We start from the raw sequence: 23,221 nt of genomic DNA, 5'->3' as shown, positions 1-23,221 counted from the left end.
AACAGACTAATCTTGGATTGATTCTGGTAGAAGGATAAGCTTTGGCCAGAGCAGGATCAGAACCTCCTCAAAACTGAGGCACCAGACTTCTTCATTCTCCTGACAGGATGTGAAGATGCCAGGGTTGGACTGGGGTGAGCATAGTAAAAAGTCTCATAACACAGGTTAAAGTCCAACAGGTTTAATTGGTAGCATGAGCTTTTGCAGCACTGCTCTTTCATCAGGTAAGTGGGAGTTAGGTTCACAAACAGTGTATACAAACACAAAATTACAAGATAATGAATGGAATGTGAATCTTAACAGATAATCAAGTCTTGACAGCTACAGACAAAGGAAGTGGAGAGGGGTTTCATTACAAGTTAAAGAGGTCTTTGACCTGTGATCACTTATTGGGGATTGCGTAAACACTTTGAGGATTCATTTATTAAGACCAGGCACAGGAGAACATTTGTACAATGATAGAAAGTTTAGAAACTCCAGAGTTATGTTATGTTCTGCTCACTGGCAAATGTGAATAACACACTTCCCTTTTAGTGATACAATGCTACAATCCATTACGGTATATTACAACACATATGGGCCTTAATTTTAATGTATCATTCAAAGGGTGGCACTGACAATACTGTACTCCCTCGGTCTAAAAATTGTACTTAGGCAGCCAAAGGAAACTCACAAGAAGATGATTCAGCAATGCTCAGCAATGTGACTCTCCTCTCACCACATCCTTGTAAAAACCCTCAAATCACATACAGTGAGCTCAGTAGCACAAGACATTGAGTAACAGCAGCACATGAAGTGAGAAGCCACAATCGCATTAGAAATGGCATGCACCAGATAAATGCTTAAACAACAGAAAACCTGTGCGAAATGATGTACCCTATACTTTATTAAAAAGAAAATGTAATTAAATCAGGAATGAATAATTTCAAAAGTAACAGTGGATAGATCTTAGGACATATCTATATCCAAACAATAAAAGCATACACATTAATATACATTCTATCATCCTCAACGATAACTGAATAATAACATTTTCTGGCAATCTCCTGGCTTCCTTCCTTGTCTCCATCGTCTGGTCATTCACCCTCACTCCTTCTATCCTGAGTATGTTTTTATAATGGTTTCATCTGCCCGTACTCACAATTTAAGGGAATTCTGTAAATGAATCCGTGTCCCCTCTCTCCATCTATTTCTTTAATCTTTTCACTCAATTCATATTCCAATTCCTTTTCTTCCAAAACTTTGTCTCACACTAGTCACATTAACTTGCATTTGCCACCTTTCTGCCCATTCTTGTAACTTTATTGACTTACAAAGCAAAGACAGGAAATTTGACAATAAAATTCAAGATTGAGTTCCCTATTATTTATTTTAAAAATGAACAGTGGCTCTCCATTGCTCTCCCTATCTCCAGTAATTATTCCTGCTCACGTGCGATGTGCTCCTCAGTCTTTCCAAATTCTCCCTGTGTTGATGGGCCCATTGAATTGTGTTTAAAAGCTTATCCTTTTGCATGGGCGCGTAGGCACATTTGAATACTTAAAAATTCATTTGTGGGCCATTGGCATTGCTGGCCAACATTTATTGATGTGGAGATGCTGGTGTTGGACTGAGGTAAACACAGTAAGAAGTCTCACCACAACAGGTTAATTGCCCATCCCTAGGCGTCCTTGAACTGAGTGGCTTGCTGGGACAGTTCAAAGAGCAATTACGATTCAGCCATATTGCTATAGAATCTGGAGTCACATGTAGGCCAGACTAGGTAAGAATGGCAGATTTCCTTCAGGACATGAACCAGGTGGGTTTTTTCCCTGACAATTAATATATGGTCATTATTGGATTCTTCATTCCAGATATTTTTATTGAATTCAAATTCCACCATCTACCACGGTGGGACTCAAATCTGGATCCCCAAAGCATTAGCTGAGTTTCTGTATTAATACTCCGGCGATAATACCCTTAGGCCATCACCCTCTCAGCAAATTTGGGCTGAATAGTTTTTGGAGACCTGTCATTCCAGTCCCAGGATATCACAGTGGTCACTGCACAAGTTCTGGTTCAGTAAAGCCCATCAGGTAAAATCTTGTCTGATCTGGCTAATATGTGACTCCAGCACCACACCAGCACCATTTTCTATTGAATGTTCTCCGGAGTGATCCAGTCAGGAAACTGAAGATAGAGAATAAACTCCAACTTTCCCATTTACTCTTGAATGTTCTATGAAATAATCTAGTCAAACAACAGGGGATGGACAATAAATCTCTCCCTTGCCAGCAACACTCACAATTCAAGACTTAATACTGAAAGAGTATTAAAGTCACTAAGCAGTTGAGAATTAATTTATCAGCTTGAGCCCACAGTTATTCTCACAGCAAAAAGCTGGATACACAGGTCCAACAAATTTGGCACTAAATGTGTGCAAGTGTATCAGTGTGTCAGTGACCAAATAGAATGATACGGTCCCTCCATCATAGTCCAATTCAACTCGTATTCTGCTGATAGAGGGATACAGCGGTAGGCGAGTACACGAGCTATTATGACAGGCTGACAAGTTGCTAACACAGAGATACAAGCACCAAGCTTTTGTGGTGTTCCGAAGATCAGAACTTCTACCTGACTTCTTTATATGCCCATATGCAATCCCTATTCCCCACCAATCACCATCAGTTGCCACATCCCAGGAATGGCGTCCCAAGTAGAAACTCTGTTTGCAAAAGATCTGTGAATGGCTTTTAAATCTCTCCAAGTTATTTGGGTAGGGCTGCTCCTGATCACGGTACATCACTGATCTCAGATTGTCAGACAGAACCAAGTGCTTACTTGCTGTGTTCGGATCCAGGGTCAACCTCGAAAATTCCCCTAGAGAGGAAAGGAACAGGTTTAACAGATCAATAATCGACAATGGCACCGTAAGATAGGAGATAATTCACGATAGTAGGAGACGTACATAATGTCTTACACTATATTCTGTGTGTTACACATGCATATAGCAAGATGAATCTATATTGGTTAGTGTCTGTGTCCTTGTAGCAATCTGTGCAAACATTAACAGTTACTCATGTTCATACTTTTTTTTTAAACTTTATTCCAATCTAATCAAATCCAATTCAGAGTCCCAACAAGTTGGGACATTCCCAATCCAAGCTGACAAGACAGGGCTCTCACCTCCTGTTTTGGGCTTGATCTACATGATCCAAGCTGATTGGAGTAGGTGTAGCTCCTCCTCCAAGGCTTGATCTCATTCGCATCCTAGCCAAAAGGCTGAGATGCCACTTTAAAAAATTGTTTCAAATGAAGCTGAAATGTAACTATCTCAGCCATGATCTTATTGAATGGCGGGGCAGGCTCGAAGGGCTGGATGGCCTACTCCTGCTCCTATTTCTTATGTTCTTATGTTCTTATGTTCTTATGTAACCTAATGACTTCAACCAAGCGCAGCATGTCGACACTATACTTGGTCTTAGCCAAAAGGCTGAGAAGTGATACTTTGTCACAAATCAAGAAACTCATTTTTTAAAGTAGAAGAACCCTCTGTACTCTCCTGGTAACATTTGCTATTTCCGTATATATCTTTAATTGAATCTATCATTTTAGCTTTACTCATGTACTCTTCGCCAGCCTTCAGCTTTAAACCCTCCACAAATCCAACATCCCTGTGCTCACTAACCCCTACTGACTCCCAGTTAAGCAACCCTTTGATTTAAAATACCCATTTGTTTTCAAATTCCTCCCTGGCCCTGGTCCACCCTATCTCAGTAAGCTCCTGCAGCATTACAACTCTCCAAGATAGTTGCACTCCTCCAGCGCTGGTGTCTTGAACATTTCTGACACTAATGGCTCTATCATTGTTGCTGTGCTTCCAGCTGTATAAGCCTCAAGCTCCAGAATGACCTCTGGACACCCCTCTCTATCTCTTTCCTCCTTCGTGACACTCCCTAAAACCCATCTCTATGGACCAGCTTTTATGTGACTCTGTCAAATCTTGTTTGATAAAGCTCCTGCAAAATGACTTGTAACATTTAACTATGATAAAGATGCTATATTAATAAATATTAATTGTTCTACCACAGAAGGCAGAATTTGAATCCAATAATCTAATGATAACCATGAAACGGAAATGAGTCGCCATTGAGAGTTCGATATTGGTGGGAGTTGGAGGAACGGAAGAGATCATTCACCTTCTTCCCGCACTGGATGGCGTTTCAGTGCAGTTGGCAGACACACTGACCTCCTTGGCACTGACACCCCCGGCTGGGGATATGAGGATGATATGATTCTTGAAGTCATCCCTGGGATACACAGCATTCCTGTTTCACGTTCACAGTCTCATAAATGGAAAATTCTGCCTTTCCATCCAGATTTCTACAATAATACAAACCTCAATGAACAGAGGTTAGAATAGGGTCACGCACCGGAAGGTATTCTAATGAGGCCTCATGGATAAATATTCAGGGTTACCTCCACTGGCATAAGAAAGTGGGTAGTGAAGCCCAGGGTGGAGTGTGTGGCGCTTGAGCCAGCTGCAGGTCTTTGTTAGGCATTGTACAAAAACTACTGACTCAGAGCTTTGTGGAGGGACATAGACATGAAGTGGCCATGGGCAGCATGGTGGCACAGTGGTTAGCACTGCTGCCTCTCAGCGCCAGGGACCCGGATTCAATTCTGGGCTCGGGTGACTGTGGAGATGCACATTCTCCTCATGTCTGCTTTGGTTTCCTCCATGTGCTTCAATTTCTTCCCACAGTCCAAAGGTGTGCAGGATCAGTGGATTGGCCATGTTAAATTGCCCCTTAATATTAGGAGGATTAGCAGGCTAAATAGTTGTGATTACTGGGATAGGTGGGATGATTGTTGGCGCAGGCTCGATGGGCTGAAAGACCTCCTTCTGCACTGTAGGGATTCTATTCTATGATAGATTTTTCCACATATAACCTCATACTCTTTGCTGGTCCCATTACTGCTTCACCATCTGTCGTATAGCTTTTCCCTTGCTCACCCAAGCTGTGCAATTAAACTTTGCAGTAGAATAAAGGGTAAGGAAAATAAAATCATTCCTGCTCCATTCCCTTTCAGTATAATAGTCGTACCTCCTGATACATTTGATAATCTTTCTAATGCATTATTTTTCTGTTTCCTCTCTTCCAGACTGAATTTTGACACCTGTTCCTCTAATGTTGCTCTTGAAGAGGACTTAGACCTGGTTTCTTTTGGCTCATCACTCTTGCAGGCAGCTAACAATGTAACTGAAAAATAGAACAAGAAAATTAGGAGCAGTAGATGTGTTGATGCAAGAGGCAGTGACATAGACAGGATGGGGACTTGAGATAATGAGACAGATAATTAGGGGAAAACACACCATTCAGTTGAGATTGAAGGAAACCACATGGTTCACAGTACATGAGGTAGTATCCCTTACAGATGTTGCCTGATGTTCACCCAATTTTGTCCCTTTCAAGATGCTGCCTATGGAAGAAGCCTCAAGAAATAAAACAAGCACTGGGAATCTGGACAATATCCGGTCCCACAACACCAGATTGAAGTCTAACAGGTTCATTTGGAATCACGAGATTTCTGGGCGCTGCTCCTTCCTCAGGTGAGCGATTCCAAATAAACTTGTTGGACTTTAACCTAGTGTTATGAGATTTCTTACTGTGTCCACCCCAGTCCAACACCAGCATCTCCAGATCATGGACAATATCCAGGCTTGGGCTGGCAAGTAACATTCATGTCACACAAATGCAAGGCAATGACCATCATCAATAAGAGACACTCTAAACCCCACCCCTTGACATTCAATGGTGTAACCATCAATGAATCTTCCATTGTCAATATCCTTAGGATTATAATTTACCAGAAACTCAACTGGACTCACCACAATAAAAACAGTGGCTACAGAGCAGGTCAGAGGCTAGGAGTACTGCAACAAGTAACTCACCTCCAGACTCCCCAAAGACTATCCACCATTTACAAGGCACAAGTCAGGAGTGTGATGAAATACTCCCCACTTGCCGGGATGGATGCAACTCCAACAACACTCAAGAAGCTTTACACCATCCAAGACAAAGCAGCCCACTTAATTGGCACCATATCTACAAACATCCACTCCCTCCACCACCGATGCTCAGCAGCAGTAATGTGTACTATCTACAAAATGCACTGCAGCAATTCACCAAAGATCCTTAGATAGCCCCTTCCAAACCCACTATCACTTCAATCTAGAAGGACAAGGGCAGCAGATACATGGGAACACCACTACCTACAAGTTCCCCTCCAAGCCAATCACCATCCTGACTTGGAAATATATCGCTGTTCCTTCGCAGTTGCTGGGTCAAAATCCTGGAATTCCCTCCTGAATAGCATTGTGGTCAATGATGTGGAGCTGCTGGCATTGGACTGGGGTAGGCACAGTAAGAAGTCTCACAACATCAGGTTAAAGTCCAAAGGATTTATTTAGTAGCACAAGCTTCCTGTTGGCGAACACTTCAACAGTCATGGGCATTCGGCCTCTGATCTTCAGGTAAGCGCACTCCAAGGTGGCCTTCACAACACACGACAACACAAAATCGCCGAGCAGGAACTGATAGCCAAGTTCCATACACATGAGGACAGCCTCAACCGGGATCTTGGGTCCATGTCACACTATCTGTAACCCCCATGACTTGCCTGGCCTTGCAAAATCTCACTAACTGTCCTGGCTGGAGACAATACACACCTCTTTAACCTGTGCTTAACCCTCTCTCCACTCACATTTTCTGTAGCTTTAAGACTTGATTACCTGTAAGGATTCACATTCCAACCATTATCTTATAAATTGAGTTTGTATCTATAAGTGCCCTGTTTGTGAACACAACTCCTCACTCACCTGAAGGAGTGATACTTCGAAAGCTTGTGATACCAAATAAACCTGTTGGACTTTAACCTGGTGTTGTGAGACTTCTTATTGTGGGTCAACCCACAGAACATAAACTGCAGCGATTCAAAAAGGATGCTCACCATTTCTCAAGGGCAACTAGGGATGGGCAATAAATGCTAGCCAGCCAGCGACACCCACATCCCACAAATGAATAAAAGAAAACAGAGACTTTGTGTGCACAGGGCTGAAGTACCAAGATTTGTGCTAGAGGTACATTCAATCATAGTTTTCAAAAGAGAATTGGGCAATTACTTGGAGAAAAAAGTGACAGGAGCATCAGGAAAAGGCAGAGCAGTGGGACAGAGTGGGACAAAGCTCCTGCAGAGAGACAGCATGGATATAACAGCCCAAATGGCCTCCTTGTATGCAGTAGCTATTCTATGCATGATAGCACAGTGGTTAGCACTGATGCCTTATGGCGCCAGGTAGCCAGGTTTGTGTGGAGTTTCCACTTTCTTCCCCTGTCTGCGTGGATTTTCTCCGTGTTTCCTCCCACATTCTGAAGGATGTGCTGGTTAGGTGCATTGACCCGAAAGGCGGCCGACTGTGGCGACTAGCGGAATTTCACAGTAACTTCATTGCAATGTTAATGTAAGCCTCACTTGTGAGAAATAAATGAACTTTAAAATAAATAAATAAACTATGGTTCTATATGCACTTTACAGGTTATGCTGTAATGAGGGCTATCAGCTGAATAATAGCTGAGGGCAGACTGTGCTGCTACATGAGATGAGCCACATGAGAGTCTATCTCTGGAATTTGGGAGATGTTGATGTCCCAGTCCACATACACAAGATCATTGCTGGGAGCTCTTAAAGGTGTGCTCCTTGGCCTCGTATGAAAGCTCCTGGGTAACAATGTAAAGTAGTAAAATCGCTGTGCATTACAACCTTTATTAATATTTGAATCTAATTCATGGTCTGGTGTATCTTTTGTTTAATCCTCTTCAAATTCAGTCAGAGGGAGCTGGACCCAAGCAAAAGTACCTGGATTATGAGCCCTACCTGCCCTCTGAATAATGGATTGAAATCAACCAGAATTATCATCTCCTTGATAGAAATTCTACAACTATTTCTCAAATAGATTTTAATTTCCTGGATAGTATCTGAGTGAAACTACTCAGGAGGCTGATGGGAGACCTGATAACAATCTACAAAATTATGAGGGACATAGACTGGGTGGATAGTCAGAGTCTTTCTCCCAGGGTGTGTAAGGAGTTTAGAATAAGTTGGGACTGAAAGACGAACAGATCAGAGTGAATAGAATAGAGAAAATGCACAAATATACTGTTTGCATAGAGACACATATAGAACATAGAACATTACAGTGCAGAACAGGCCCTTCGGCCCACGATGTTGCGCCGACCAGTTAAAACAATGACCCACTAACCTAAACCAATCCCTTTTCGTCCATAAACCTATCCACGGATCTCTTAAACGCCCCCAAACTAGGCGCATTTACAACCGCAGCAGGCAGGGCATTCCAATCCCTCACCACCCTCTGGGTAAAGAACCTACCCCTCACATCCGTCCTATAACTACCCCCCCCCCCTTAATTTAAAGCCATGCCCCCTCGTGCTAGCTTTCTCCATCCGAGGAAAGAGGCTATCACTGTCCACCCTATCTAAACCTCTAATCATCTTATATGTTTCAATAAGATCCCCTCTTAGCCTCCTTCTTTCCAGCAAAAACAACCCCAAATCCTTCAGTCTCTCCTCATAGGACCTCCCCTCCATACCAGGCAACATCCTGGTAAACCTCCTCTGCACCCTCTCCAAAGCCTCCACATCCTTCCTGTAATGTGGGGACCAGAACTGCACACAGTACTCCAAGTGCGGCCGCACTAGAGTTGTGTACAGTTGCAACATGATGCTGCGACTCCTAAATTCAATCCCCCTACCAATAAACGCCAAGACACCGTATGCCTTCTTAACAACCCTATCTACTTGATTCCCAACTTTCAGGGATCTATGTACACATACACCTACATCCCTCTGTTCATCCACACTCTTCAAAGTCCTCCCGTTAGCCCTATACTCAACACATCTGTTATTCCTACCAAAGTGAATTACCTCACACTTCTCCGCATTAAACTCCATCTGCCACCTCTGGGCTCAGCTCTGCAACCTGTCCAAGTCTTCCTGCAAACTATGACACCCTTCCTCACAATCTACCACACCTCCGACTTTGGTGTCATCAGCAAATTTACTAATCCACCCAACTATACCCTCATCCAGATCATTAATAAAAATTACAAACAGCAGTGGCCCCAAAACAGATCCCTGAGGCACACCACTCGTAACCGAACTCCATGACGAATATTTACCATCAACCACCACCCTCTGTCTCCTATCTGCTAGCCAATTCCTGATCCAATTTCCTAGATTACCCTCAATCCCATACATCTGCATTTTCTGCAGAAGCCTACCATGGCGAACCTTATCAAACGCCTTACTAAAATCCATATATACCACGTCAACTGCCTTACCCCCATCCACCTCTTTGGTCACTTTCTCAAAAAACTCAATGAGGTTAGTAAGGCACAACCTACCCGCTACAAAACCATGCTGACTATCTCCAATCAATTCATTACTCTCCAAATAACTATAAATCCTATCCCTAATAATTTTTTCTAAAACCTTGCCCACAACAAAAGTGAGACTCACCTGTCTATAATTCCCGGGGAAGTATCTGTTCCCCTTCTTAAACAATGGGACAACATTCGCTATCCTCCAATCTTCCAGTACTATACCAGAGGCCAACGACGACCTGAAGATCAGAGCCAGAGGCTCTGCAATCACTTCTCTTGCCTCCCAGAGAATCCTAGGGTAAATCCCATCCGGACCAGGGGACTTATCTATTTTCAAACCCTCAAGAATATCCAGCACATACTCCTTATCAACTGTAATACTGTCTATTCTACTCCCCTGCAACCCAGTGTCCTCCTCAGCAATATTCATGTCCCCTTACGTGAACACTGAAGAGAAATATTGGTTCAATGCCTCTCCAATCTCTTCCGGTTCCACACATAACTTCCCTCTGCTGTCTATAACTGGCCCTAATCTTGCCCTAACCAACCTTCTGTTCTTGACATACCTATAGAACGCCTTAGGATTCTCCTTAATCCTATCAGCCAAAGTCTTCTCATGTCCTCTTTTAGCCCTTCTTAACTCACTCTTCAACTCCCTCCTAGCCAATCTAAAGTTTTCTAGTGCACTACCCGAGCCCTCAAGTCTCATCCGAACATAAGCCTCCTTTTTCTTTTTAACCAACGAATCAACTTCTTTAGTGCACCACGGTTCCCTAGCCCTACCAATTCCTCCTTGCCTGACCGGGACATACCTATCACGGACTCGCAGTAGCTGCTCCTTGAAAAAACTCCACATTTCGGACGTTCCCAGTCCCTGTAATCTCCTAGTCCAACCTATGCTTCCTAATTCTCTCCTAATAGCCTCATAATTACCCTTCCCCCAGCTAAAACTACTGGCCCGAGGTTCATGCCTATCCCTTTCCATCACTAAGGTGAACGTAACCGAATTGTGGTCACTATCACCAAAATGCACACCAACTTCCAAGTCTAGCACCTGGTCTGGCTCATTTCCCAGCACCAAATCCAATATAGCCTCACCTCTAGTTGGCCTATCTACATACTGAGTCAAAAAACCTTCCTGCACGCTTTGTACAAAAACTGACCCCTCTAACGAGCTAGAGCTATAGCAATTCCAATCAATATTAGTAAAGTTAAAGTCCCCCATAACAATTACCCTATTACTTTCACTCCTAACCAGGATTGTCTCCGCAATCTTTTCCTCAACCTCTCTAGAACTTTTAGGAGGTCTATAAAAGGCTCCCAACAGGGTGACCTCTCCTCTCCTATTTCTAATCTCCGCCCATAATACCTCAACAGACAAGTCCTCATCAAACTTCCTCTCAGACGCTGTGATACAGTCCTTGACCAATAATGCTACCCCTCCCCCCCTTCTGCCTCCTTCTCTACTCCGACTAAAGCATTTGAACCCCGGGACCTGCAACAACCATTCCTGACCCTGCTCTATCCATGTCTCTGAAATGGCCACAACATCAAGGTCCCAGGTACTGATCCACGCTGCAAGTTCATCCACTTTATTGCGAATACTCCTCGCATTAAAGTATACGCATTTCAAACCCTGCTCTGCCCCACCCCCACAATGTCATGCATTGCAGTCCCCATCTATGTCCCCCTCACTTTCACCCCCTCTACTCAGGATTGCACCCCCCCTCCGAATCAGTTTAAACCTCCCTGCATAGCCTTAGCAAATTTTCCCCCCAGGATATTGGTTCCCCTCTGATCCAGGTGTAGACCATCACTCTTAGAGGTCCCACCTTCCCCAGAACGAGCCCCAATTGCGCTTAAGTACCTGAACCCCTCCCTCCTGCACCATCCCCTCAGCCACGAGTTCAAACTTTCCCTCTCTCTATTCCTCTCTAAACTATCCCGTGGCACAGGCAAGAGTCCGGAGATAACCACTCTGTCTGACTTGGCCTTTAGTTTCCACCCCAACTCCATAAATCTCTGCTTAATATCCCCTTCCCTTAACCTCCCTATGTCATGCGTCCTCACATGAACTATAACTTGGGGTTGATCTCCCTCTCCCCTAAGAGTCCTGAAAACCCTTTCCGATACATCCCGGACCCCAGCCCCTGGTAGGCAACACACCAGCCCCGAGTCCCTACCATTACTTCCGACTCTCCTATCCGTCCCCTTAACTGTAGAGTCCCCAATCACGAGGCCCAATCTTTTACATCTCCTAACCACCTGAGCTTTCACACTAGGCTCACCCCCAGAGACCTGCTCCCTTCGGTTATCCCCAGTTGATTCCTCCTCAACTGTAGCCTACAGGACCGAAAACCTATTCTGGAGGGGAACAGCCCCAGGGGATTGTTCCCCCAATTGCTTCTTTCCCCTCTTCCTGGCAGTGACCCAAGACTCATTTCTAGGAGTGACTATCTCCTTATAACTCCTATCGATGTCCTCCTCCGCCTCCCGAATTATGCAGAGTTCCTCTAATTCCACCTCCAGTTCCTTTACACGCTCCTCCAGAAGCTGCAATCTAACACACTTCTTACAAGTAAAATCACCTGAAACACTACTGGAGTCCCTCACCACATACATCCCACAGGAGATGCAGCTTACTGCCTGAACTGCCATCCCTGAAACAATTATCAGCAGAAAAATAAAAATATAATTAGGTTAGAGGAGGTGGGAGGGTGGGATTCTCTACCAGTGTAGAGGATCGGGTATCCCCTCTGCGCTAATTTATAGGGTTAGGAGCCCGAGAAAAAAAACTACAACTACCGGCAAGCGTCCTAGTGACGACTTCCGGTTTCTAACTAATTTTAAAAAAACCGCCGAAACTCACGACTTTAAAACTATAAATAAAAAGTTAAACAACATAAAACAGAAAAAATGTACCTTTTTGCTGCCTCCTCACACGCCCAAAAATCGCTGCCACTGTTATAGCCATATAGCCACTGTTAGAGAATTAAGACACGTATTTTTGAAAAGATATTCTATATTAAAAGCCTACACCTTGGCTAATGACACTATGCTCTAAGGCATAGTCAAGTAAAAAAAAACATTGCTCATAACAGTGCAGCTGTTGAGAAAAGGGAAAAGCAACTCTTATCAATGTGGACTCTAGACAGTCCCGAAGGTCCCAACAAGTTTTAATAAATAGGACATACATTACACCTGATAAGAGGTGTCAGGAAACTGTGACAAATTCTTAAAGTTCATGAACTGATCACGCAGTCCCATGCTGTCCAGGAGCAAATGTTATTGGCCAAGGTGAATAATCCATACTAATAATGATTGACTCGTACCCAGCTGGGGTGAGCAAGGGGTGGGCAAATGGCTGCTGCCAATTGCAATACTGATAGTGATGTAATTTCAGAGTGATTTGTCACACCACCAAATCTCTCTCTCTCGTACATTGAACCAGGCTTGGAAAATAAAGAAACACCTTTAACCAGAGCACTATATCCATGAGTCTTTGTGTCAGCTGAGCTGTAGTTAAATGAAAGCCAGCTTAATACTTAGCCTCTGAAAAAAGCTCCAACAGGGTGGAAGTGTCAATTACAAGGGGGCACAGGTTCAAAGTGAGAGGCAGAAAGTTTAAGGGAGATGTGCGGGGGGAGTTTTTCATACAGAGTGTGGTGGGTGCCTGGAACGTGCTGCCTGAGGAGATGGTGGAAGCGGGCACATTAGTAACATTTAAGAGGCATCTGGATGGGTACATGAATAGTGAAGAATTGAGGGATACAGACTGAGTATGGGCAGAAAGTTTTTTTTTAAGTTTAGTTAGAGCATCATAATCGGCACGGGCTTGGAGGGCTTAAGGGCCTGTTCCTGTGCTGTACTTTTTTGTTTTTTGTTCTCTTTCTTACTTGTTTGAGCTGGAGATGAGCTTGTTAGGCTTCTGCGTGTACGCTGCAGATTTGCTGCAGCAACTGGCTCTTCCCTACCCACTGCTTTTGTACATTTATACAGAGCTACCATTTCTTCCATGGCCAAGTAGCATTGTTTAGATTCCTCCATCCTCTTTTTGAGAAGCTGAGATACATTGGACAGATTCAAGGTGAGCTCTGGAGTATCCGGATATGTGACTTTCTGACTTTCAGTAACTCTATAATGACAGAAAAAGCAATGCTTTAATCCACGGTGATTTCAGATAGAAATTAAACAGTTAACAGGTGATCACTGCAATGACTAAAATCTCATCCTGAAACTGGCCAGTGAATCATCCTGAAAAGCATCCACAATTGTTCCACTAGTTGCAAAGATCTCCACATTACAGCCTGGATTGTCTCGCCTGAGGTGAGTAACGGGTTTTGGGAAATTTCCCAAATCTCTCACTCTCTACAGAAGGAACTGAGTGAAACCTCATAAAGGACCATCCTCTTAAGCATCCTGGATCTGTGGAATTTACTCTGAGCATTCCCAGTGACATTGCATTATTGGTACATTTTGGGTCTAAGTTGTTTCTATTTCTCACAATTGAATGCTCGGATCATTACGCAGGTTAACCTTTGATCTGATAGGCAGTCACTTTGACAATGCAGCACTCCTTTGGTGTTGCATCAAATGGTCATTCTATGTAATGTGGTTATGGACCGGCTCCCTAACTAGAATTCTGCCCCTGTGCACTGATAGGCAAGACATCATCAACTGAGCCACATTGACATGTTCTGAAGATGTGATGAAGTGCTACATACATAGAAGCTCTTTATTTTCAACATAAAATTGGATCATTATCTAAAGAGATAAAAATAAATTGCAGGGCTAGAGAAAAAGGGCACGGAGTGGCACAAGGTGAATTACTCTTGCAGAGAACTGGTACAGATATGATGGACTCTTTCTGTGCTGTAACCATTCTATGATTTTAAGATAAAAGCAAATTATTGCAGATGCTGGAATCTTAAACCAAAAGAGAGAGTGCTGAAAAATCTCAGCATGTCTGGCAGCATCTGTAAAGAGAGAAAAGAGCTGAAGTTTTGAGTCCAGATGACCCTTTGTCATATGATTTTACGATGCTTTTCCAAATTCGCTTTTATTCATTGTAGGTAGCAAGGCACTCATATTTTATGCCGACAAGAATTTAAATATGAATACAGAATACCACCAGCAGCATTTACCCGATGACTGAAAGAAACTGACCTGAAAGTGATCTCCTTTGAATTCTGTAGATAAAATGAGAGAAGATTGATTAGTGCACAGTGGAATAAAACAAAAGGGAATGAGCTTCAGAGTAAAGAGTTGAGAGGAATAGAGTAAGTCACAGTCATGGAATAATGAACATTCCTCGCTGGGACATTCTGAGGTCAGGTGTGAGGCAGCTGCGACAATGCAGGGGCAGCAAAGAAGTGTGAGTAATTCATCCCCAACCTTGTTCATCACAGAATCACAAGCTATTTATCAGGATAGGCCATTCTCCCACTCTGTTTATTCAGGAAGAGCCTGAAGTTACAACTAATTGGTTTTGAAATGATGCAAGTGCTTTCTGCTCTATAATTCCTGCATTACTTCCACACTGAAGAAAATGTTCCCAGCATCAGTGATACATTTTGCTTTTACTAGTTGAAATAGTAAAAGCAGCTAAAGTTCCAAAATAATATTCAGGCCTCATCTTTAGTGTGCCAGTTATCTCCTGCGACAGTGAAACTGCTCTAACAAAGTCATAACTAATATTTTCGATGAGTGTAATGCATCATTCTTCCTTACCCTCTCAACATCTCTATCAATGATATAACAACATCAATCTTCTTCAAAGCCTTTTTTTAGTTGTCGAGTTGAATAGGACTCCCCTTACTTGGTGAAACTCTCCCCTATTAAATTGTAGCCAAGGAATTTTCACAATCAATTGTTTTCTTCCCAGTCCTAATCTGATTCCCTCATGGATCCATTCTTATGCTGATCCTCATCATCTCCATTCTATCTTTGTGATATCATTCACAAACACGGGAATCAGATCTTACCAATATGGGGATGTTATTCTGATCTATCTCTCTGGCACTTCCCTCAAAATATCCAGTATGATGTGATTGCTTGTTCAACTTGGTAGAGCTACCATTTCCTCCAGGTAAACATAGGGAAGAATAATGCTATCTTCTACAGCATCCTCTGCAAACTCAATGCTTTTGCCACTGATTCAATACACATCTACCACCACCATCTCCAGCTGAACCAGGCTGTTTTCAGTCTTAGCAGTTCTTTCGATCTCAAGGTGGCCTTCCATCCCTATTTTTTTTCCAACACCAAGATTTATGTGCACCTCTGTAACACTGCCGTCTCCATCCCTATTGCAATCCTTGTTCCACTGAAATTCTTCAAAATGCCTCTATCATCTGCAGGTTCAGTCTTTCCCTGCTCTCCTGGCTAACCTTCTCTCCTTGATCCTAACAGACTTCAGTTTACTCAAAGCTCATGGTCCTCTGAGCTACCTGCACCCCGTACCTGTGCTTGCATTGGTTCCAATTCCCCAAAACATCAAATGTAAAATTACCATCCATCCATGCCATTGGACCCTCCCTGCCACTATAAACTCATTTAACATTACGGTGTAGCTGGGCCCACAAATTGTAGCCAGGGCAGATAAAATTTAATTCAGTCTTACTGGGTGGACAGGAGATGAAAGTTAGCATTACTAACCAATGATGAAATCCTGGTGGGGTTGAGTGTGCAGTGAGGGAATTATAAAGAAATAGGGTTGGGCTTATTGCCAATGGCCTCCATAAGCCAAGTGTCTTACTGGCTCCGTTAAATATAGAACTCTTCCTCAGGTCCATTGCATATTAGATGTCAATCTTCAGTCAATCTACTTCATTCTGCATAATATCCAGAAATAGCCCTGGATTTAGCAAAAGTTACGGGCCCTGGCAAAATCCCAACTGCAATACTGAAGACTTATGCTTTAGAACTAGACATGGTTCTAGCTAAGTCGTTCCAGTACAAATACAGCACTGGCAATCACCTGAAAAAGTGGGAAATAGCCCAGGTATGCACCATTCACAAAATGTAGGACATATCCAGTCTCTCTAATTACTGCCCCATCAGCATATTATTGATCATCAGGAGAGTGATAGATGGTGTCATTGACAGTGCTATCAAGTAAAATTCAATAAGCTCAATGTATCGAGGTAAAAGTAACCCTGCTTAATTGGCACGGATAATTATTCATTCCTTTCACCACCGAGAATAGCGCAACAGTGTGTTTAATTTACAAGGTCAATTGCAATCACTAGCCGAGGCTCCTGCAACATCATCTTCCAAATTCCAAGTTAGAAGGACAGCAGACACATGGAAACATTGCCACCTACAAGTTTCCCTCAAACCTATGCACTTTCCTGACTTAGAACTATCTTTATTGTCACTACATAAAATCCTGGACCTCCTTTCCTAATAGCATTATGGGTATACCCACACCGCATGGACTGTAGCAGCTTAAGACGGTGGCTCATCAGTACCTTCTCAAGGACAATTGGGGATGAACAGAAAATTCTGGCCTAGCCAGTGATTCTCACACCCAATAAATGAATGAAAAGAGGAAAAATAATCGCACCTTGGCTAACACGAGGGGACATAGCTTTAAATTGAGGGGTGATAATAAGTGACGGATGTCAGAGGTAGGTTCTTTAGTCAGAGGGTAGTAAGGGTGTGGAATGCCCTGCCTGCAGTAGTTGTGGACTCGCCAACTTTAAGGATGTTCAAATGGTCAGTGGATAGGCATATGGATAACACTGGAATAGTTTAGGTTAGAGGGTCAATAGATTGGTTCCACTGGTCGGCGCAACATCGAGGGCTGAAGGGCCTGTACTGTGCTGTAATGTTCTATGTTCTATGTAATTCTTATCAGTTAAAGAACACAAGATGAGAATCTGGGCACTGCCCACCAACTGCTGCCAATTACAAGCTCAGATGGAAGAATTAAAACTGATCCCATATTAACTGGTCAATTATGTCAATTCCTACCTGGGTGCCATTGTCTACAATACAACAAGTGCTTCATAAATAGTTCCTGTCTTGCAGAATGTTTGTGAGATGTCCTGAAGAGTTGATAATATATGAAATAAAGAAACATTCTTGCATTCATTCATACACTAGAACAGACTTTGCTGACACAGTGCATTAATAACAGTGACTTCAGAACTGGAGGAAGAGTAGGAAAGAAACAACAGAAAGAAAATTCAGCTTACCTGAAGAAATGAGATACAGTCATTAGTCATCAGGTTGCATGCTTCTTTATGTGTTAATTTAAGCTGTTCCACCATCTCATGTAATGCTCCTGAACGGCTCCTAATCTCAGAGAGTAAGCAGTATTCCTCCTCATCAATCAGTCTCAGCACACGTTCTTCATCTTCTGCCACTTGTTGCTTCAGCTCAGAGAACCTCTCCAACAGTTTTTCTTTCAGCTCACTGATGACTGCCTGAAAGTCCATCCACACTTTTGTTACAAATTGCCCTTACACAGTTTGTTCACAGAATCATAGAATCCCTACAGTGCAGGAGGAGACCATTTGGGCCAGTGAACCTGCATTGACAACAATCCCACCCAGGCCCAATCCCCGTAACCCCACATATTTACCCTGTTTAAGTCCCTGACACTAAGAGGGGACGACTCTCCCACTCTGCTGCAGTAATTTTCGAGTGCAGCGAGGTGGGAGAATCTCGAGGCCGGGCATACGCAGAATTCATGCACGCATTCCCGCCACGTCCGCATCTCCCAGCGCAGGAATTCTGGCACCATTAAATCAATGCTGGAAGGCGGTGGGAGGACCAGCTAACTTATTTTAATCATATTGTAATGTAATTTAAATGTAATTAGCGGGCTCAGAACTGAATTCTCTGAGCCCGCGAGCATCTCCCCCCACCCCCCACCAGTGTATTTCACTCCTGCGTGGTTTAATCTAGCTCCCCACTTTTGGGGAATTAGTGGCCTGAGCCCGCTGGAGTGAAGGGAAGGCAATCGGGGCCTCCCGGGGATTTGGCAATAGCGGGTGCTGCCCCTTGGGCATATAAACCCTGGCATCAGTCATGGGGCAGTGTCAAGAGGGTGGGACCTCGGTGAGATGGGGTGAGAGACGCCTCTGCCACTCCACATTGGGATCAATTGGGACAGGAGTGAGGCCAGTGATTGGGGCAGGTTGGGGGTGCTTCTGCTTCCAGGGGGATCGGCACTGCGGGGGTCAATTGGCCCAAAGTGGAGGGAGAGGCGCAGAGGCCAGCTGGTCTCAGCTTCTCCAGCAGAGATATTCATACTGGTGACCTCTGCATTGCACAGAATGTGGAGATTCTAATCTGAATTCCCACTGAAAAACAAAACAGCGTGAATTACTGCAGTTTTCCCGTGAATTCAACACTTAGAAGAATTCTAACACTTTGAAGAATTCAACACTTTGGAAAGATTCTGGCCTAACGGTCAATTGATCGTGATCAACCAACCTAACTGATCACAGGCACTGTATAAGTATAGACAAATGTGTTTTCTGTTGCATCTGCGCACTTACTTTCAGCGACAGATGCATGGGAACACTAGGGTCTCGCTGAGTACCCACTCAATTCGCCCCCATGCAAATAATAATCTGCCTTCCTATTTTTGCTACCAAAGTGGAGAGATAATCCATTCAGTTCTCAATTAATATATATGTTATGCTACACAGCATTTGCTGCCTTTCTTGCAGACTTATCCCCTGGTTTCAGGTATATTTAAGTCCCATTCCTGACAGCCCTGCAGCCATGTCTCAATAATAGTTACCCCGCAATATCCCGCTCAGTGAACAAGCACCTGCAATTCATTAAATTTCTTCTCTACAACCCCTGCATTTTTATAAGGAATATTTATTTGTGCTACACACCTAACTTGTCCTTCTACATTAATATTTTATATGCCCATTTCTCGTGTTTCTCTCTTGTTTTAATTACATAACATCTGAAAACTTTACATGGGAACTGAAAGACCAGGAATGTTAAAGAACAAAATGAACATTGTTGTGACTGAAACAGGAAGTTGTGTTAATCCAAACCAAAACCAATACATTTCTGTATTGGATTTCAGGTGAAAACCAAGAACATTTCAATGTGAATCAATGTGGCCCCTCAGCCTGTAACACACTGCCCACACATTGTCACTGCACCTGTATTATAATGAATTTTCATTTACAAATCAGGATCAACTGGATTAATTAAACCATTTTGGAGATGGATATTTCCTCTGCATTGAGGGAATCACATTGCACAATGTGTTCTACCTTTAATTCAGCTCCTGATTTCTCCAAGTCTTGCTCTTTGGTGGAACCATTCTGTTGAACTTTCTGGAGTTTTTCCAGTTCGCTCACCAATTTTTCCTGGGAAGGCAATTGAAATATTCTATATTAAAATTCTGAACTGGATTTTAAATGGAAATTGATTCAGTGCCAACTGAATGCTGATAAGTAAGTGATCCAGAAGACTGTCATTTTCTTATCACTGTACAGAAGTATTCAGGATAACCTCACAGCGGGAGCTCATTCCCAAGCGATGGAATTTAATCAAAAGAACATGGTTCTCAACGGTGGACCCAGAAGTGGACACTGTTCATGTGTTGGGAGCTGTCACACACATAATCACAATGTAAATCATAAATGCATGAGGAGTGTGTGTTTACGATGATCAATCACACAGGAGTGGGAAGAAATCCTCACCTAAGTTCCAGAAATTGAACCATCTTGTTTGGTAGAGCCCACCTTTAAACTTTTGGGAACAGGAGACGCACTCACTTAATCTTGAAGGTGGGACTGAATTTATAAAGTTGCCATTTAATGATCATTTGAGGCATTGCAAATTGATGGCAAGAAATTTCCTGACAGTGGGTGGTGAGTTCATAGATCACAGAATCCCTACAGTGCAGAAGGAGGGTATTCGACCCATCAAATCTGCACTTCCTCTCTGATAAAGCACCTTACCCAGGTCCACCCCTGCTGTCCGATCCTCATATCCCCACAAATTTACCCTGCTAATACCCCTATCCTGCACATCTTTGGGAACTAAGGGCTAATTTACCATGGCCAAACCATCTAACGTGCACATTTGGACTATGAGAGGTAACTGGGGCACCGGGAGGAAACAAACGCAGATGTGGGGAGAACGTGCAAACCCCACACAGATCCAAGACCAGAATTGAACCCAGGTCTCTGGTGCTGTGAGGCAGCATGCTAACGACTGCATCACCGTGCTACCGACTATGCTGTTGATACACCATTGACTTTAGGAATTTCCCGTAATATCGGGAAACCAGTGTTTCAGCTCCCACCCAATTCTATCCCTGTGTCTGCATGTTTCCCAGTCCCTGAGTCCCCATTAAATTCCACACAGGGATTGGGGAGATCAATAAATTGTGTCCACAATGTTCTTAACCATATCCAACTTGTGTTCCCTGTGACTGAACGGCCAATCCAGGATTGTGTGAAAATAGAACTATCCCAGTTTACAGTTCAGTTGAGAGATGTGTATCACACTAGTGCTGCTTTTTACAGGCACATATTGGGCTGGATACTCAGCTGCAGTGTGGTGTCCCTGAAACTAATTTACACTTGTCCAAGAATGGAGCAAATACATTTTTGTATTTAGACAGCAATGTCACACCACACAAGGGAGCCTTCTTCCGCTTTTAGACTGAAAATATTCCTTTATAAGCTCCTTGGATAACAGGAGATTACATGTCAGGAAGACTGAGACAAGAATATTGGAACTTACGTTCTTTGAAGCTTGTGCATGTTCCAGGTTCACTATATTATGGGACTTGTGGTTGCCTATTAGTCCACACGAAGAACAGACACAGACTTCATCGTCCTCACAGAAAAACTCAAGAATCTTTGCATGGTCTGGGCATTTTCTCTGAGTAAGATCAGCCACAGGGTTGACTAGGTCATGAAATTTAAGAACCACTTTTGTCAAATGTGGCTTCAAATGAACGGCACAGAAAGAGGTTTCACATTTCAGACATGTCTTCACAGCTGGGGTTTGATTCTCGCTGCAATGATCGCAGGTAACGGTGGCAACACTCCTCTCCAAACTGGGCTTGGAGTCGAATTTGTCGTGACATTGTACTGGATCCATCCTGATCGATTACTTGGGCCCAAACATCCTCAATGCACTTGAGGCAGAAGTTGGGTTGACAGGGCAATTTGACACGATCCTTATACACCTGGAGACACACAGCATAGTTCAATTCCGTTAATAAAGCTCTGTTTTCCATCCCTTTAACTGCTCCATGGAGGACAGTCTTCACGTAGTGCAGCCAGCAGTGTACAATGAGGGCTGAGATACTCTGCCCAGAAAGAATGCAGTTGTTAGTTTCAGTTTCACCTGCTCTCACTGCAACTTAAGAACAAAGAGAACAAAGAACAACCCAGCACGGGAAACAGGCCCTTCAGCCCAATGAGCCCGTGCCGCCGCATCCTCCTACACCTACCCTGCCCTGTGTGTATGTGAGTGGAACCCCTAACTTAGCCAGATTCAGGGGAGAATAGTGTCAATTTGGTAAAACCAATCAGCCTAAGAGCACATCTTTGGGGTGTGGGAGGAAACCGGATGCCCAGAGGAAACCCACGCATCCACAGGGAGAATGTGCAAACTCCCACAGACACTGGCCCAAATCCATGTATCTGCACAGCCAGCAGTGCTAGTCACCGAGCTGTTGCGGCGTCCGTCTACCGGTCCAGGATTAAGCACACACACCGACACGAAGTACTAGGCCACTCCCGGAACCTCCAAGAGCAGCCCACGCACGACCCACCGTGTGCATGCCCCTTGTTTGACAACAAGGTGGACCGCCACCTGCGGAATAAAAAGACAAAAACGTTAACATGTAATTCTACATTTCCGGTGTCGTCCCGAGGCTCTGACCCTATTTAATACCCTCTACTATAACCCTCCATCCTTGTTTCGCTTGTGTGTCTATCTAAGTAAACCTTAAACAAGTCCAATGTGCCTGGCTCCACCACCCTACTCGGTAGTGCGTTCCATACCTCCACGACCCTCTGCGTGAAGAACCTTCCTCTCATATCCAAATTATACTTCTCCCCCCTCACCCTTAGATCGTGACCTCTCATAATTGTCCCCAATCTAGGGAACAGCCTACCACTATTGACTCTATCTATTCCCTTCAGTATTTTATATACCTCTATCATGTCCCCCCTTAATCTCCGTCTTTATATCAGTTCAACAAAAAATAATCAGGCTTCTAATTTCACAGTCTACAGTCAGAATGTTGCTAGTAAATATTCACTGTGTCAATGCTTTATTTTTAATTCTGTTTTAGAATATTCGACTGTGAAAACTGCACAGAAAGCTACATTCAATGAAGAAATGCTGCTCTTTAAAAATGGCAAGAACTTCTAATATTCAGTGATGATCTGTTGATGCTGTTACAATTACTCTGTTTGGATGTAGTGAACATTGTAAACCAAAATACCTTGGCCAGCATCCCGGGGAAAGTCCAAACAGGTTCCACAGGCACCAACATGCTTTCTGTCTCACATCATTTCCAATTGTGAACAAACAGGCTGAGAAAGATTGCTTACTGGGATTAAAAATGGAAGGAAAACTCGCTGACCGAGGCCACATTGCAAACGTGCATTGTTGTGGCTTGCCATTCTATCAGAAGATTATGGGTTCAATTCCTACTCAGGAAACTTCAGCATAACATCCAGACTGACTCAGTGGAGTACTGGGAGAATTACTGGGGATGCTAAGAGACAGAGGATAATATGAACCAGTGGCAATGCCAGGAGGCAG

The 23,221-nt window shown here is 43.5% G+C and overlaps 1 protein-coding gene across 1 annotated transcript; it reads right to left on the bottom strand.

The window, feature by feature from the left end:
- Positions 1-209: 209 nt before the first annotated feature.
- On the bottom strand, positions 210-21,748 carry LOC145353048 (E3 ubiquitin/ISG15 ligase TRIM25-like). Its single transcript, XM_080203381.1, is given in 8 exon segments — positions 210-2,859; positions 5,088-5,243; positions 13,339-13,577; positions 14,609-14,631; positions 17,644-17,874; positions 19,696-19,791; positions 21,179-21,530; positions 21,532-21,748. Coding segments are annotated over 8 exon segments (1,770 nt in total). The 5' UTR covers positions 21,681-21,748; the 3' UTR covers positions 210-2,335.
- Positions 21,749-23,221: the final 1,473 nt, after the last annotated feature.

The sequence above is a fragment of the Carcharhinus amblyrhynchos genome, chromosome 15 (genome assembly GCF_965287045.1).
Source record: "Carcharhinus amblyrhynchos chromosome 15, sCarAmb.v2.hapA, whole genome shotgun sequence".
Taxonomy (NCBI): domain Eukaryota; kingdom Metazoa; phylum Chordata; class Chondrichthyes; order Carcharhiniformes; family Carcharhinidae; genus Carcharhinus; species Carcharhinus amblyrhynchos.
This window is presented reverse-complemented; position numbering and strand designations above follow the sequence as displayed.